This window comes from Hemitrygon akajei, chromosome 20 (assembly GCF_048418815.1).
Source record: "Hemitrygon akajei chromosome 20, sHemAka1.3, whole genome shotgun sequence".
NCBI lineage: Eukaryota > Metazoa > Chordata > Chondrichthyes > Myliobatiformes > Dasyatidae > Hemitrygon > Hemitrygon akajei.
Window position 1 is genome coordinate 60,228,235 of NC_133143.1, and position 17,449 is coordinate 60,245,683.

General features: G+C 41.3%; 1 protein-coding gene across 2 annotated transcripts in view; it reads right to left on the reverse strand.

Annotated features, from left to right (window-relative positions):
- Positions 1-623: 623 nt before the first annotated feature.
- The window catches only part of LOC140713836 (ornithine decarboxylase-like), a 30,642-nt gene continuing 13,816 nt past the window's right edge, over positions 624-17,449 (reverse strand). For both annotated transcript variants that reach the window (XM_073024405.1, XM_073024406.1), the window contains exons 5-11: positions 15,320-15,454; positions 14,794-14,875; positions 13,995-14,078; positions 10,751-10,910; positions 8,051-8,154; positions 4,687-4,901; positions 624-4,535 (exon numbers count right to left, since the gene is read on the reverse strand). In XM_073024405.1, the coding sequence (XP_072880506.1) occupies positions 4,466-4,535; positions 4,687-4,901; positions 8,051-8,154; positions 10,751-10,910; positions 13,995-14,078; positions 14,794-14,875; positions 15,320-15,454 (850 nt within the window). In that variant the 3' untranslated portion in view covers positions 624-4,465. The remainder of the gene's footprint in view (positions 4,536-4,686; positions 4,902-8,050; positions 8,155-10,750; positions 10,911-13,994; positions 14,079-14,793; positions 14,876-15,319; positions 15,455-17,449) is intronic.

Here is a 17,449-nt window from a genome sequence, read left to right on the forward strand (position 1 = left end):
GAGGATATACAAAACATTAAGTTTAAAACAATGTGTAAAATCATTGATAAAAGAACCAAGTCCTACTGCTTACTACTAAGTGATGCAAAGGATTAACTAAACAAGTCTAAAACAGAGTACAGAATAATTAATACAGTAACAACTCTCAGGGCTTTCTGCTCATTGTCGATTCTAATTTACAATGAAGAGCCTGGAGACCCTTCGAGGTGCTTGGTCCCGATTGTGATTCCGGTCTGAGGACAGAAGTTCCACGGACTTGTTCCCTGTGCACATTTATATACTGTACATAATCAAGAAAGCCCACACTTCTTGTCTGATCTGCGCATAGCAGTCAGGCACAATTCAAAAATTAGTCATTTCATAAAAGCATTTTTATTGGGAGGTCTTTACCCAATAAAGCCTTGCTTGTTACTGGAAAGAAAAAAATACTTTATCAGTCACAATTTACTATGCCACTGAAATGGTTTTGTTCATCTCTTTGTAACACATTATCACATTCCTTGATACCATACATCTGCATGCTTCAAGAATCAAAACCTTAACTCTTTCTAATTTACACACTTGCTTGTTATGAGTACTGTGAATGTGCAAACTCCTATAACACAGGCGTAGCAGCCCTGGTCTTCTTACCAGAGCCCAACAGGATCTGACAATATATGGAATTTGGCTGTCAGATATCAACAACATTATCAAATCTCCTGTTTGGGTTATGTTTGGACCGACTGATGGGGTTGGGTTTTAATTTTATAATTAACAGTCTTCTAAGAAATGGATGCTCAGCTTTGGATGTATGAAGCAATACACAATTCTCTTGATATCTTCAATATCGTTTGTTTTACCAGCCAGTAACACTTTGGTTTATGTTAGTCACACAGCAACAGGAACAGCTAAACTGAAGTAAGTATGTCAGTGATATCATTACCTACAAATATCTAAAGTGAACATTAATTTTTCATTGATATAAACAGGTTAAAATTCTCTAGCCTGCCAATCTTTGGAACTGTAATTAGTTTATTATTGTCACATGTACGGAGACACAATGGAAAAACTTGTCTTGCATACTATTCATACAATCAATTTATTATATTGGTGTAGAACAAGGTACAACAATAACAATTAAGTGGAGCATCTTCAGAGAAAGTGCAGGTAAACAGTAAGTTGTAAGATCATAATGGGGTGGATTGTGAGGTTAAGAGTTCAACTTGTACTAGAGAACTATTGAATAGTCAGAGAACTGTCCTTGAGCCTGGTGGTACGTGCTTTCTGGCTTTGGTATCTTCTGTCTGATAGAAGAGAGGATGTCCAGGGTGGATGAGGTTTATGATAATGCTGGCTGATTTAATGAGGCAGAGAGTTGGAAAGACAGACTCCATTGAGGGTTGGCTGTTACTGTGATGCAGAACTGCGTCTAGAACTCTCTGCAGTTTCTTGCAGTCACATAAAGCAGTAGCCATATGAGCCATTATGCATCCAAACAGGAGAAGCAGGAGTGTTAGGTCCCACACCACCAAGTTCAGGAAGTTATTACACTTCAAACTCCTGAAGCAGCATGGAAAGCTTTACCTACCTCAACACTTGACTGATCACTGAACACAACCAATGGTCTCACTTTCAAGGACTTTATAACTCATATTCTCACTATTTATTTAGTTGTTATTATTTTTTTTAATTGGTACATTTCACCCTCTTTTGCACATTAGTTGTTTATCAGTCTTTGTGCATAGTTTTCACTGACTGCTTTGCATTTCTTTGTTTGTCTCTGAATGCCTGCAAGACAATAGACCTCAAGGTAGAATGAGATGATTTTGCTAATAAATTTACTTTGAACTTCTGTGGTGCATTAATAAACACTGGGAAGGGTGAATGGGTCATGTGAAATTTCTTCAGACCCTGAGGATGTTGAGCAGTTTGTGAGCTTTCTTGGTTGTATTGTCTATGTGATGGGACAAGGACGGGCTATTGATGTTCACTCCTAGAAACCTAAAGCTCTCAACCTCAACACCATTGACGTAGGCAAGAGCATGTGGAAAGAAGCCCCTTTCCTGAGATCAATTGCCAGCACTTCTTGTTTTTGAGGTAGTAATGAGGAACAAAGGAATGGTGGGCAAACTTAATAAGTATTTTGCATTAGCCTTCACTTGGAAGGCACCACCAGAATGCCAGAAATTTGAGATTGTCAAGGGGTAGTTGCTATTACTAAGGAGGAGATGCTTGGGACATTGAAAGGTTTGAAGGTAGCTACGTCACCTGGGCCAGACAGATTATTCCCCAGGCTTCTGAAAGAAGTAGCTGAAGAGATAGTGGAGGCAGTAGTTATGATCTTTCAAGAATCACTAGATTCTGGAATGGTTACAGAGAACTGAAAATCTATAAATGTCACTCCACTCTACAAGAAAGGAGAGAGGAAGAGAAAGGACATTATAGGTCAGTTGGCCTGACCTCAGTGGTTGGGAAGAATCAAAGTTTATTATTAAGAATGAGGTTTCATATACTTGGAGATGCATGATAAAGTAGGCCAATGTCCTCATGCTTTCCTTAAGGGGAAGTCTTGCCTAACAATTACGTTGGAATTCTTTGAGGAAATAACTGGCAGGATAGACAAAAGTTGTTTTCTTGGATTTTCATAAGGCCTTTGACAAGGTGCCACACATGAGGCTGCTAAACAAGATAAGAGCCCATGGTATTACAGGAAATATACTGCCATGGATCAAAATTTGCTCACTGGCAGGAGGCAAAGAGTGGGAATAAAGGGGGTCTATTCTGGTTGACTGCTGGTGACTAGTGGTGCTTCACAGGGGTAGGTATTGGGACCATCTTTCACATTATTTATCGATGATTTGGATTACACATTGATGGTTTTGTGGCTAAGTTTGCAGATGATACACAGAATGGTGCAGGGGTAGTAGTGTTGAGGAAGCAGGGAGTCTGCAGAAGGATTTGGACAGACTGGGAGAATGGACAAAGAAGTGACAGATGGAAATATAGCGTAGGGAAGTTTATGATCATGCCCTTTTGTAGAAGGAACAGATTTTCTAAACAGGTAGAAAATTTAAAAATCAGAAGTGCAAAGGGACTTAGTCCTTGTAGGGAATTCCCTAAAGGTTAACTTGCAGGTAAGGAAGACAAATGCAATGTTAGCATTCATTTTGAGAGGACTAGAATATAAGAGCAAGGATGTAGCACTGAGGCTTTATAAGGCATTGGATAGACCTCACAAAGTACTGTGAGCAGTTTTGGGCTCCTTATCTAAGAAAAGCTGTGCTGGCATTGGAGAGGGTCCAGAGGAGGTTCACGAGAATGATTTCCGGAATAAAATGGTTAACATACGAGGAGCGTTTGATGGCTCTAGGCCCGTACTTGATGGAGTTTAGAAGAATAGGGGGTGGGGGTGGGATCTCAGTGAAACCTATCGAATATTGAAAGGCTTAGATACAGTGGGTGTGGAAAGGATGTTTCTTTTCATGGGTGAGTCTGGGAAAAGGAGACATTCATTTAGAAGAGTGATGAGAAGGAATTTCTTTAGCTAGAGGGTGGAGAATCTATGGAATTCATTGACTCAGAAGGCTGTGGTGGCCAAGTCTTTGAGTATATTTAAAGCAGAGGTTGATAGGTTCTTGGTAAGTCAGGATGACAAAGGTTACGAGGAGATGGTAGGAGAATGGGGTTGAGAAGGATAATAAATTAGCCATGTTCAAATGGCAGATCGATTTCTGCTCCCATTTCTAATGCTCTTATGCTTCACTGAGCAAACAGCAGAATTCAACCATCTTCACATGTAGACGGCCAAAGCAAAGAAGGGGGCGCTACTTTCACAGCCCATGATACTGGCTACTTGGTAACCAACCTCCTTACTTGGTTACACTCACAACCAGTCCATGAAATTTGAGCTGGTTATGGGGTGAGCTGTCACACCGTCACCTTGGTAAGTGAATTAGGACTGCCGAACTCAGTGTTACACAACTGCACTGGGGATAGCGCATCTTTTTGTTTTGATGGGATCGGTTCTTAGCTCCCACTCAGTTAGACAGCTATTACTAACACGACTCAGTAAAAATGTTTAACCATGCGACACTATTGCCGTTCTTGCTCTGCACATACTGTACGTAACATCTAACATAATTATTTACACCATTTAGTTTTTATTACGTACTACTACACTGATTTGACTCCTTGATGCATTGAGAATGAACAATGACCGTTTCAAGTGGTAAAATATTATGCTTTTGGAATTCTGCTTATTTTGCCCTCACCTGAGAAATAAATCCTAGGGAAATTGGAAAAGTTGTCATTGTATTGGAAATTTAATGAACAACTTCTGGTAAACTAAACACTAAAAGTTTATTAATTTCTAACATAATAGAAATGTGACAGAGAGCAGTTTAAAATTAACTTGAGAATTCAGAATAGTTCAACATTTAAATGTTGGTGGTGATTGATGAAAATTATCCTCAGCTTCTCTTAGCAATTAAAGCTCTCCTTGGACCTGCTCTTCTGTTGGATGCTGATTTTCCTTCTTTATCTTCTGGAGAATTTCCCTTTGTTTGGGAACAAAGTGACAAGTTAATTCTCATGTATAGTTGAACAGTTGTGTGCAGAGAAAGGTGTAAAACAAATGTGGGTTAAAATGTAACACATTACTGAATCACATTCTCAATTCAAATGGGAAGGAAATGAATTTGTTCCTACCAGGCTTCTTTGGTCACTACAAAGTTTGCAATGGGGCCTGGAAAACCATTGAACTTGTTTGACAACGTGATCGTGTATGCTCCCCTGTTTTGAAAGAGCAGCCAGTCTCCAATTTCCAGCTCAGGCAGCTCGCAGTGATCAATGACACAGTCAGAGCCATCACAAGTTGGTCCCCAAAGTGTTGTGCTAAAAAGTTGTTGGTCTGGGCTGACTTTCTGCAGGAAGTAAATATCAGGTCAGTTGTTAACTTGGAAATAATCAAACATTGCATTGTTGGGCAACGTAAATATATCATCTGAATGTTGCCACTTTTATCATTTATTGCTATCAACACTTTTCATCTTCTATGGACTTTTAAAAAATATCACCTCTAACTTCCACCCTGCCCTTAAATTCACTTGGTCCGTCTCCACCACCTCCCTCCCCTTTCTCAATCTCCCTGTCTCGATTTCCGGAGACAAACTGTCGACTGACATCTTTCATAAACCTACTGATTCCCATGGTCATCTTGACTATACCTCTGCCCACCCTATCTCCTGTCAAAATGCTCTTCCCTTTTCTTCGCCTCCACCGCATCTGTTGCCAGGACTTGGCTTTCGGAGATATCCTCCTTCTTTAAAGAACAGGCTTTCCCTCCCTCTACTATTGATGCTGCCCTCACCCACATCTCCTCCATTTCCCGTACATCTTCCCACTGCCTTCATAGTGACAGAGACTCTCTTATCCTTACCTACTTCCACTTCCATCACACAATCCTCTGTAACTTCTGCCATCTGCCAAGGGATCCTAACACTAAACATTTTGACTTCCCCCTCCCGTTCTCCTCTTTCCGCAGGGATCATTTCCTCTGCAGTTTGCTTGTACATTCATCCCTCCCCATTAATCACCCTCTAAGCACTGTCCTGTACATACACCTCTTCCCTCACCTGCATTCAGGGCCCCAAAATGTCCCTTCCAATGAGGCAACACTTCACCTGTGAATCTGCTGGGTTCATCGATCGGTTTTCTCCACATTGGTGAGACCTGTTGCAAATTGGGGGGCTGCTTTATGGAGCACCTCTGCACCATCCGCCACCAGTGGCCAAACATTTTAATTCCATTTCTCATTCCCTTTCCGACGTGTTGATCCATGGCCTGCTCTTGTGCCAAAATGAGACCACCCTCAGGGTTGAGAAGCAGCACCTTATACTTCACCTGGGTGCCCACCAACCTTATGGTATGAATACTAATTTCTCCTTGCAGTGGACAAATTTCCTCCTGACACCTTCCTCTATTTCCATTTTTGACCTTTAGCTCCTCTCACCTCCCCCTGGGTTGTCTCCTTCCCTTTCTCCTTTTGTTCTCATATCCTATCGGATTCTTTCTTCTACGGCCCTGGCTTCAATAATTAAGTTCCAGCTCGCCTCTTCCCCCTCCATTCTCTGTCCTGAGGAAGGGTCTCAGCCCGAAACGTCGACTGTTAACTCTTTTTCCATAGATGCTGCTTGACCCGCTGAGTTCCTCCTGCATTTTGTGTGTGTTGCTGTCCTTTATGTTAGTATATAATTAGTAGATGGCCATTTTAATCATCCTCTTGAAGAATTGCTTATGGGTTCCAATCCTTTGTACCAATAGCCTCTTGTCTACCATCTGTTATATATTGGAAATATTGAGGCAGATCTTCCACTGCACTTTAACTAAAGGTTGCTACCCCTGGGTCATGCTTGTATTGGTAAGGTCTCGGGCATGATCTTTAATTGGGAACCTCGAACACTGGCTGCGTGCCCTGCAGCTGGTTTTAGCAGCTGGCAGGCTCTGCCTTAATATTGATTGTCACAAATATTCAGTAACTGTTTAAAAATTAGATTTAATTTTACTAAAACCATATATCCACGTAAAAATAATTTTCAGAATAAAGTTTATTGAGAATGCCAAATGCAGGAGATTTGACTTGGTACAAGTTTTGTAGACACTTTCCACACCAGGAACTGAGAAACTACGGAAGATGGCATCTAGCACACTGGACTTGCCATTGCTAGATGGGCACCTACATTGTAGCTTGCACTTGGGATTTTCACAATTCCCCTCAACCCACGCAATCCCACCCCATCCACGGACTTAACATGAATGTTTTTAAACAGTAAGTTAGACATGGAATAAGTAGTACTGAATTCCATATTTAACGTAAAGTTCTGCCTCTCTAGGTTTTAGGTGTGCCCACTACACATGAAGGTAGCCCCCAGATAAAGGATTATTGACCTGAAACATTAACTTTATTTCACTCTCCATAGTTATCAGAGTTGCTGGGTAACTCCAGAGATTTGTTTCTAAGCCTGATTGTTGTGAAACTTTTTCCATTATACATGCATGAATAACTTTGTGTGCTATCATCAATAAAATCTCCAATTCTGATCTTAAAATGGAAGGGAAATCAACAGTTAGGTTTACCCTGGATAATGTTTTGAGGCTGTAATGTTCCTGCCTTGATGCCATTGCCTTCTGTGTCTCCAGGTCTCTGAGGACCCATTCAGCCAAGACAGACAGACATACTTTATTGATCCTGAGGGAAATTGGGTTTTATTACAGTCGCACCAGCCAAGAATAGTGTAGAAATATAGCAATATAAAACCATAAATAATTAAATAATAAGTTAATTATGAAAGTGGAAAAAGTCCCGGACAAGCCTATTGTCTCAGAGTGTCTGACACTCCGAGGGAGAAGTTGAAAAGTTTGATGGCCACAGGCAGGAATGACTTCCTATGATGCTCAGTGTTACATCTCGGTGGAAACTGTTTCTGGCTGAATGTACCCCTGTGCCTAACCAGTACATTATGGAGTGGATGGGAGACATTGTCCAAGATGGCATGCAACTTGGACAGCATCCTCTTTTCAGACACCACCGTCAGAGAGTCCAGTTCCACCCACACAACATCACTGGCCTTACGAATGAGTTTGTTGATTCTATTGATGTCTGTTACCCTCAGTCTGCTGCGCCAGCACACAACAACAAACATGATAGCACTGGCCACCACAGACTCGTAGAACATCCTCAGCATCATCTGGCAGATGTTAAAGGACCTCAGTCTCCTCAGGAAATAGAAATCTCTCTCACCTCTGGAATTAAACTTTGATCCAAGTTTGGACCTAGGCTGTAATAACACAAGGAGCCAAATAATCCCTGTGAGACCCATTCTGGCCATTATTTGACAGACCATTGGTGAGTTAAGACTGCTTGATGACATCAACAATATGTGTCTTATTAATGAATGAAAGTAAACCAATGGGCTGGTAGTTTGCTGGAGTAGATTTGGCCTGCCTAGATGATAGGTGTGCTTACAAAAAGACTTAACAGCATTTTTCTTACGTTATTTTTGTGAATCCTTACCTTAAATGCTATTGGTTTTAATGGAGTATATTCAAATTTTAAAGATCCATGCCAACCATCATTTATATAGTACATTATGGTTTTCTTAGTATCAGTCTCATCATCTAGAAAAGAGAATTAACACATAAGATCCATGTACTGAATTTCAGAGATTAGCTTTGTAACATTAATGTTTAAGAAGGAAGGTAAAGGGCTCGTTCTGCTATTTTTAAAAACATGGCTATCCTCAAGTCAAGTCAAGTCAACTTTTATTGTCATTTCAACCCTAACTGCTGGTACAGTGCATAGTAAAAATGAGACAACGTTTTTCAGGACCATGGTGTTACATGACACAGTACAAAATACTAGACTGAACTACGTAAAAAAAAACAGAGGAAGCTACACTAGACTACAGACCTACACTGGACTGCATAAAGTGCACAAAAACAGTGCAATAAATAATAAACAGGACAGTAGGGCAAGGTGTCAGTCCAGGCTTCGGGTATTGAGGAGTCTGATAGCTTGGACCAATGTTACATGGTCTAGTCGTGAGAGCCCGAATGCTTCAGAGCCTTTTCCCAGATGGCAGGAGGGAGAAGAGATTGTATGAGGGGTGCATGGGGTCCTTCATAATGCTGTTTCCTTTGCGGATGCAGCGTGTAGTGTAAATGTCCGTGATGGCAGGAAGAGAGACCCCGATGATCTTCTCAGCTGACCTCACATTCCGCTGCAAGGTCTTACGATCCAAGATGGTGCAATTTCCAAACCAGGCAGTGATGCAGCTGCTCAGGATGCTCTCAATACAACCCCTGTAGAATGTGATGAGGATGGGGGGTGGGAGATGGATTTTCCACAACCTTCGCAAAAAGTAGAAACGCTGCTGGGCTTTCTTTGCTATGGAGCTGGTGTTGAGGGACCAGGTGAGATTCTCCGTCAGGTGAACACCAAGAAATTTGGTGCTCTTTACGATCTCTACCGAGGAGCCGTCGATGTTCAGAGGGGAGTGGTTGCTCCATGCCCTCCTGAAGTCAACAACAATCTCTTTTGTTTTGTTCACATTAAGAGACAGGTTGTTGGCTCTGCACCAGTCCGTTAGCCACTGCACCTCCTCTCTGTAAGCTGACTCGTCGTTCTTGCTGATGTGACCCACCACGGTCATGTCATCGGTGAACTTGATGATATGGTTCGAGCTGTGTGTTGCAGCACAGTCATGGGTCAGCAGAGTGAACAGCAGTGGACTGAGCACGCAACCCTGGGGAGACCCCGTGCTCGGTGTGATGGTGTTGGAGATGCTGCTCCCGATCTGGACTGACTGAGGTCTCCCAGTCAGGAAGTCTAGGATCCAGTTGCAGAGGGAGGTGTTCAGGCCCAATAGGCTCAGCTTTCCAATCAGTTTCTGAGGAATGATTGTGTTGAATGCTGAACTGTAGTCTATGAACAGCATACGAACGTATGTGTGTTCTTTGTCCAGGTGGGTTAAGGCCAGGTGGAGGGTGGTGGCAATGGTGTCATCTGTTGAGCGGTTGGGACGGTATGCAAACTGCAGGGGGTCCAGTGAGGGGGGCAGCAGGGTCTTGATATGCCTCATGATGAGCCTCTGGAAACACTTCATGATGATGGATATAAGTGCAACGGGACAGTAGTCATTTAGGCAGGACACTGAAGACTTCAGGGCGATGTCTGCTAGCTGGTCTGCACATCCTGAACCGTGAGTAGAGAGAGTATTCAGTGGAACCAGCTTTTCATGCATTTGTATCATAAATACAGTAAATATTGCTCTTTGTGATTGCTAACTCTTCGGAGATAATCTCACATGTTAGGAAAAAACAACTGACACACTTTTCCTGGTCACACATGTACAATTCCCAGTATGGGCTGTCAGCCAGAAGAATGGTGAAAGGCTGCAACTGGATAGCATTCGTATGTCCACTGCTTTTTTTGTTACAAGGTCTGTGGCTTCCATCGCTTATTTTCCGACCTTGGTGAGTGGAATTCATGAACGTACTTCAATCCATCATCTGAAACAATAGTGGAGGGAGATTCAGTATTTACTTATTTAGAGATACGTTGTGGAATAGGCTTTGAGCACCATCGACAACCCGGATTTTAACCCTAACCTCATCACGGGACAATTTACAATGACCTCTTCACCTACCCAGCACATCTTTGGTCCGTGGCAAGAAACTGGAAGACCCAGAGAACACCCACGCATTCCTCAGGGAGGACGTACAGAGACTGCATATAGGGAACACTGGAATTAAATTCCGAAATCCAATACCTCGCTGCAATAGCGTTGTACAAATTGCTACACTACTGTGCTGCCCAATAATCTTCTAGAAAGGGGTATTGGACAAGCAGAATCAGGTTTATTATTACTGACATATGCTGTAAAATTTGTTGTTTTGTGGTAGCTATACAGGGCAATACTGCAAAAAGAGAACAAAAATAGTGAAGTAGTAAAAAGAAAATTGCAGCCATGTTGGAATGGTGGAGCAGACTTGATGGGCCAAATAACCAAACTTCTATGGTCTTAAGAAGCGGACCAGGAATTTCAGCCATCTCCATGAATCTTCCATCCTTTGCCTGTGAGGAATACAAAACTTCCCCTGCCACATCTCCTTCTGGTGGTAAGGCTTTGGAATGTATCACCCATCATTCCCTCATACAGTATTGAGTGCAGAAGATCACCGTAGCTAGTTGGTGATTTGTGGAAGAATTTACCATTGGAGTTAGTTGAATCTATAGTAATTCTTCTTCCAATGATATTTACAGCAACTGTAAGTGAAGATGTCACATAATAACGGCCAGGTTCAGCAATTACATTCACTCCACTTGCTTCGGGAAAGTGAAGATCCAATGCACGATTGATCACTGCTGCAATCTACAACATGGAAATCAATTAGATATTATTACCAAATTTCCAGCACTTTATATGCAGTGGATTCTGGTCAATTGGGGCAGCTGTTTAGTTGGGACATTTCGCAAAGAACGAAAAGTGAGAAAATAGCTGAGATCCGCTTTGATAATTTGGAACACTATGCCGCTTAATTGGAACAGGAGACTGTTGCCAAACAGTTTCTAACTAGCATCATTTGCATTCACTTGTGTGGCCACTAGACACTACACTGTGCTTAGAGCGAACAATTTTCAAATAGCATGAGTTGTGTGCGTTTGTGTTCAAAAAGTAGTGATTTTTGTCACTGATGGTTGGTAAGAAATAAGCAGTAAGACCATTTTGCTCACTATGGTTTCAATCATTCTGGCTTGGAGATGTGAGAAACAGCTGTGAATGAAAATGAAATGTTTTCACCACTTCTGCAAGGTAGGACTATGAGGAATTTGAAGGTATTGACAATCATCTTGAACATTACAATGAAAAGTAAGACTTGCAGGAAGAAGTAGCTTTGAACTAGTGTCAATTGTATGCATTTGTGTGGTTGTTAAAAACTACACTGTGCTTAGAGTCAACAGTTTTTAAACAGCCTCAGCTGCATTTGCTTATGTTATTCATTTTAGGCTGGCTGATGTTGAATTGAATAGCAGTGATTTTTGACACTACTTCATGCAGGAAGGCAAAGAAAGCAGTGCATTATCCACACGAGGTGTCTGCACTGATTTTTTTTCATTTACAGTGTATCAAAAGGACACAGCAATGTATACTGGATTAATTCCTCCATCGATAACAATTAGGAACTAACATGTAGTGTTATAGAACTGCAGTGATATTGTACTGTTCTAATTTGTTCTGTATTTCATTTACATACATAATTTGTTACTCACTTAAACAGTAGTTTATCTTTTTTAAACTATTTTCACAAAACATCTGCTAATTGGGGCAGCCGCTTAATTGGGCCAAAATGTACTGGTCCTGATGTGTCCTAATTAACCGGAATCCACTGTAGTTATAAATGAATTTGTACAGAAAGCACACATACTGAATTTGTATTAAGCAATGAGGTTAATACAAGAGTTCCTTACTAGCTCTCCTAAGTCAATTCTTCAGCTCCTTCCTAGCTACCTCATAACTCGCAAGAGACCTATCTGATTCTTGCTTCCTAAACTTTAAGCTTCTTTCTTCTTCTTGACTAAATATTTCACATCTGTTGTCAACCATGATTCCTTCACCTTACCGTCCTTTCCCTACCTCAAAGGGACAAATCTACCCAGAACCACCATGAAAATGCTCCCTAAACAACCTCCACATTTCTGTGTATGTCTCCCTGAGTACAACTATTCCCAATTTGTGTTCTCAGGTTATTACTGATTAGCATCATCATTCGCCCTCCCTCAACTAAATACTTTCCAAAGCGTCTGCTCTTATCCCTGTCCAAGGCCATCAGGAAGTTGTAGTTGCTCTCTGAAATGCCCACCCACCAGGAGATCTGTCACCTGACTAGGCTCATCGGCTAGTAGTGGGTCCAGTATGGCCTCTCCTTTCTTTAGCCTGACCACATATTGTATCAGGAATCCTTCCTGCACAAGCATAACAAATCCTTCCCCATCCAAAACTTTTGTACTAAGGAGTATCAATATTAGGGAAGCTGATAATATTGATTATCATATCCATGACAACAACCTTGTTATTTTTGTACCTTTCCAAAATTTGTGTACCAGTCTGATCCTCAGTGTCTCTGTAGCTGTTTGGGAGAATCTATGGAATAATCCCATGAGAGTGATTACTGCCTTTGTTTCTGACTTCCACCCACACAGACTCAGTAGAAAATCCCTCCACAGCAACCTCCCTTTCTGCAGCTGTGATACTATCTATGACCAACAATGCCTCTTCCTCTACCTCTTTTACCTCCCTGGTCATTTTGAAATATCTAAGTCCCAGAACATCTAGCAGCTATTCTTGCCCTTGGGGCAGCCAAGACTCTGTAATGGCCACAATGTCGTAGTTCTATGTACTGATCCATGCTCTATTTTCATCACCCTTGTTCCTGATACCTCTTGCATTAAAGTAGACACCTTTCAACCCATGCAACTGACTGCAATTGTGCCCTATCCTCTGCCAGTTGTTTCTCAATCTCTCTACACATAGCATCCACCTGCCCACCAACAGCACCATCCTTTGGCTCTCGTACCTCCGCCGACCCAGTGTGAACTCCTTTCCCAACATCTCTAACAAACCTGTCCCCAAGGATGTTTGTCAGATGTCAGAGTTCAGGTGTAACCTGCCCTTTTGAACAGATCACACCTTCCACAGAAGAGATCCCAATAATCCCCAAATGTGAAAGCCTGCCCCTTACACCAATTCTTCAGCCAGACATTTAACTGCCAGGTCGTCCTATTCATACCCTCACTGAGAGAGTAGCACAGGCAGAAATTGAGAGAGTACTACTTTGAGCTCTGCTTTTTATATCTCCTGCTTCACGTGACAAGTTTATCAGTTACTAAGATGGGCAGACCAGTGGTAGATGGAATTTAATGCTGCTAAGTGCAAGATGATGCGCTTTGGGACTCTCAGAATGATCGGTGGGGCCTTTGGAAGTTTTGAGGAACAGGAAACCTTGGTGTACAAGTGGAAGGAGCCCTTAAGGTGGTAGCGGAGGTAAATGGGGCAGTGAAGAAGGAATACAGAGTACTTTCTTTTATTAATTATGGTATAAAATCGTACAGCTTTTTACTCTTCTGGTTGCCACACAATATGAAGACTTAGCTGAACTGGAGAGGATACGATTTACCAGGATATTACCTGGGATGGGGTGCCACAATTAGGACATGAGACCATACAGTTGAGTTTCATTGACTTATTCACTTTATTACATCAAAGGATTTAAAGAGCAAACATATAATTTAAGACAGTGATACTGTTACACCTGAAAAGTAATTAGAAACCTGTCTGCTGCTTTTTCAGCTCTGAAAACTCTCAAGCCCATATTTTATATGTAAAATGCATACAGTAGGTATACCTATTTGAATATCAATTGTTCCTCAAATGTTACTTTAATGCATAACATGTTACCTCCTCAAATGTAATCTTGTCATCCTCAGAACCAGGAAAACCACCACCAATATCGAGCAAGTTCATATGAAATCCAAGGCTCATCTGGAGAAGATATGTAAAAGATCCAATATTTGTTGTCTCATTACCAGCAAGCACTTTCCATGCAAACCTTATCACTTTCTGTTACTGTCATGACAATTCATACAAAAGCATCACTGACACCAAAGGACATCCCAAACTTTAGGTTTTAGTTTGTCACTACTGCACCATTAATCAGATTCAAATAGGCCCAAACATACTTTTATCCATAGATGCTGCCTGGTCTGCTGAGTTACTGCAGAATGTTGTGTTTTGTTCTTAGCTGTCTCAATATGCCTAAAAGAAACTGTTATCATTGCCTTTTATTCTAATGGGAACATACAAACTCTGTACTCTCAGTATTTCATCTCTGAAGGCCTCCCAACCATCCTAAAGCTTTACCAAGCAACCTTCTGGCAAAAATAATCTCTCAATCTGCACCTGGCTGTTTTTCTTTTTTGATGCCATCAAAAATGGTCTTCCTCCAATTTCAAATCTCAACCAGAGGACCAGTTCTACCCTTCTCTATAGCTATCCTGAAACTAATCTGATTATGTTTACCAGATCGAAAGTGTTCCCCTAGACACACTTCTGTCACCTGCCCTTTCTCATTCTCAAATAGGAGATTGTGTATTTCATACTGTAATTAACTCATCATATTTGAAACTTTCATTGTTATGACTGCTGCATTTCTGAAAATTTCTATTATTCAATATATAAAACTTCAAAAGAAACATACCCCAATATCAAAAACCGTGCGTGAATCTGCTATGACCATAGCAAATGCCTGTGGATCAGTACAGCAACTTCCAACATGAAAGCTGGTTAAAGAAGAGTCATTAGATTAGAATTCAACTGATATTTTTAAGAATATTTAAGGAAAATTTATTTATTTCTCTTACCTGTTAGTTCAGCACTTCGTTAAAACTCAAGCATTGTCCATTACATTTCTAATACCGTACAGGGAATGATGATGCCAAAAACGATTTGGGTATTTGGATATGGACAGGCCAGAAGTACTTTTCGAAATTTATACTTTTTGTGTTTACACTCCAATAATAATGTAATTTATACTGAAAAAAAAGATTTAATTGGTAGACATCATCATTACACAACGTGTTCACTTTGGAACTGCCATGATTCCCTTGCATGTGTTGTTCCCATTGCCATGGTCACAGAGAGTGACACTGCCTTGACATTTTTGTAAATAAACTATTGAATAAAAGTTGCAAACTGTTTTTCAGTAAGTAATACTTTTTTTTTACCTTACACCAATGATTTCCACACACAAAGCCTTTGCACATTCCATCAGCTGTCTGCACTCTTTTAAAGTTGCTCCAAACTTCACACTTAAGGGAAAGAGGGACTTGGCATCATTTGCAACAATGCGAAGAACCATTCTGTCAAGATAGCAACATTAGGAAGACAGGTGTGACTGCTGAAAAGTCAGAGGGAGTTTACCATTTTTGTTTGTTCAGTAGACAATTAGAAAGCAGGCTTGGGGGTCAGCAGTGGAAAGAGTATGCAGTTTCAAATCTCAGGATCTCCGGGACCAAACATATTAATGCAATCACGAAGAAGGCACGTCACCAAAGAATCTGGCAAACTCTGACAAATGCACTTTGGAGAGCATTATGACTGGTTGCATCAATGTCTGGTATAGAGTCTCCAATGCACAGATTCGCAAGAGTTCAGTTAGTTATAGACTCAGCGAATTCCATCACGGTACAAGATTCCCCATCATCAAAAGCATCTTCAAAAGGTGGAGGCTTAAGAAGGTGTGTAAGATTGAAGGCCCTCACCATCTGGGACAGGCTCTATTCTCATTACTACTATCAGGGAGGAGGTACTGTAGCCTGAAGACTCTCACTCAATATTGTATGAACAGCTTCTCCTCTGCTATCGGATTTCTGAAGGGTCCATGAACACGACCTCACTGTTGCTCTTTTACACTCTTCAGTTATCTGTTTGTTTATTTAATATTGTAATTTATATTTTTTCATGTCTTGTACCATACCGCTGCAACAAAACTACATATTCAATTATATATATGTCAGTGATAATAAAATTGATTCTGTTTCTCAGATCTTGATTTTGACTTCTCCCAGTATTATCCATCTGGAAATAACTCTGTGTAGATATTCTTTTGCTCTGGGATCACCAGTTACTTGCACACTTGTTCCTGTTATCCAGTGTACAGTCTTCAACAATTCCTATATGCAATGCTCTGGCTGATACACGGGTGTTACTCTGGTTGGTAATCAGTGGTGAGCGATGTGCCGCAGGGTCGGGGCTGGACAAACAGATGTTCATAATAAACATAAACGAATGGGAGAGGCGGCAGAGTGTAGTGTATCTAAGTTTGCTGATGACACTAAATTAAATGGAAAAGCAAATTGTCCAGCAGATACAGAGAGTCTGCAGAGAGATGAGTGGGCAAGGGTCTGGCAGATGGAGTACAACGTGAGGTCATCCACTTTGGAAGGAAAATGGAAGAGCAGATTATTATTTAAATGGTGAAAAAATGCAGCATGCTGCTGTGCAGAGGGACTTGGGAGTGCTTGTTCATGAATCACAAAAGGCTGGTTTGCAGGTGCAGCAGGCTATCAAGAAGACAAATGGGATGTTGGCATTCATTGCTGGAGGGATTGAATTTAAGAGCAGGGAGGTTATGCTGCAACTGTACAGGGTACTGGTGAGGCCGCACCTGGAGTACTGCGTGCAGTTCTGGTCTCCTTACTTGAGGAAGGATATACTGGCTTTTGAGGCGATGTAGAGGAGATTCACCAGGTTGATTCCAGAGATGAGGGGGTTAGAGCATGAGGAAAGATTGAGTTGCCTGAGACCATACTTTCTAGAATTCAGAAGAATGAGAGGAGATCTTACAGAAACATATAGAGTTATGAACGGAATAGATAAGACAGAGACAGGAAAGTTGTTTCCACTGATATATCAGACTAGAACTAGGGGGCATAGCGTCAAGATTTGGGGGAATAGATTTAGGACGGAGATGAGGAGGAACTGCTTTTCCCAGAGAACAGTGAATCTGTGGAATTCTCTGCCCAATGTATCAGTGGAGGCTACCTCAGTAAGTATATTTAAAAGAAGGTTTGATACATTTTTGCACAGCAGGGGGATTAAGAGTTATGGGGAAAAGGCAGGTAGGTGGAAATGTCCATGGTCAAATCAGCCATGATTTTATTGAATGGCCGAGCAGGCTTGATGGGACAGATGGCCTACCCCTGCTCCTATTTCTTATGTTCTCAAGAAGGCCATTGTGTCATACACAGTTTTCACCACCCTGTTTACCTGTGACACCATTTCCACTCAATATGTACTTTATTTCTCAGTCACTAATGTGGAAATGTACTGATAGTAACTAAATGGCATTTTTG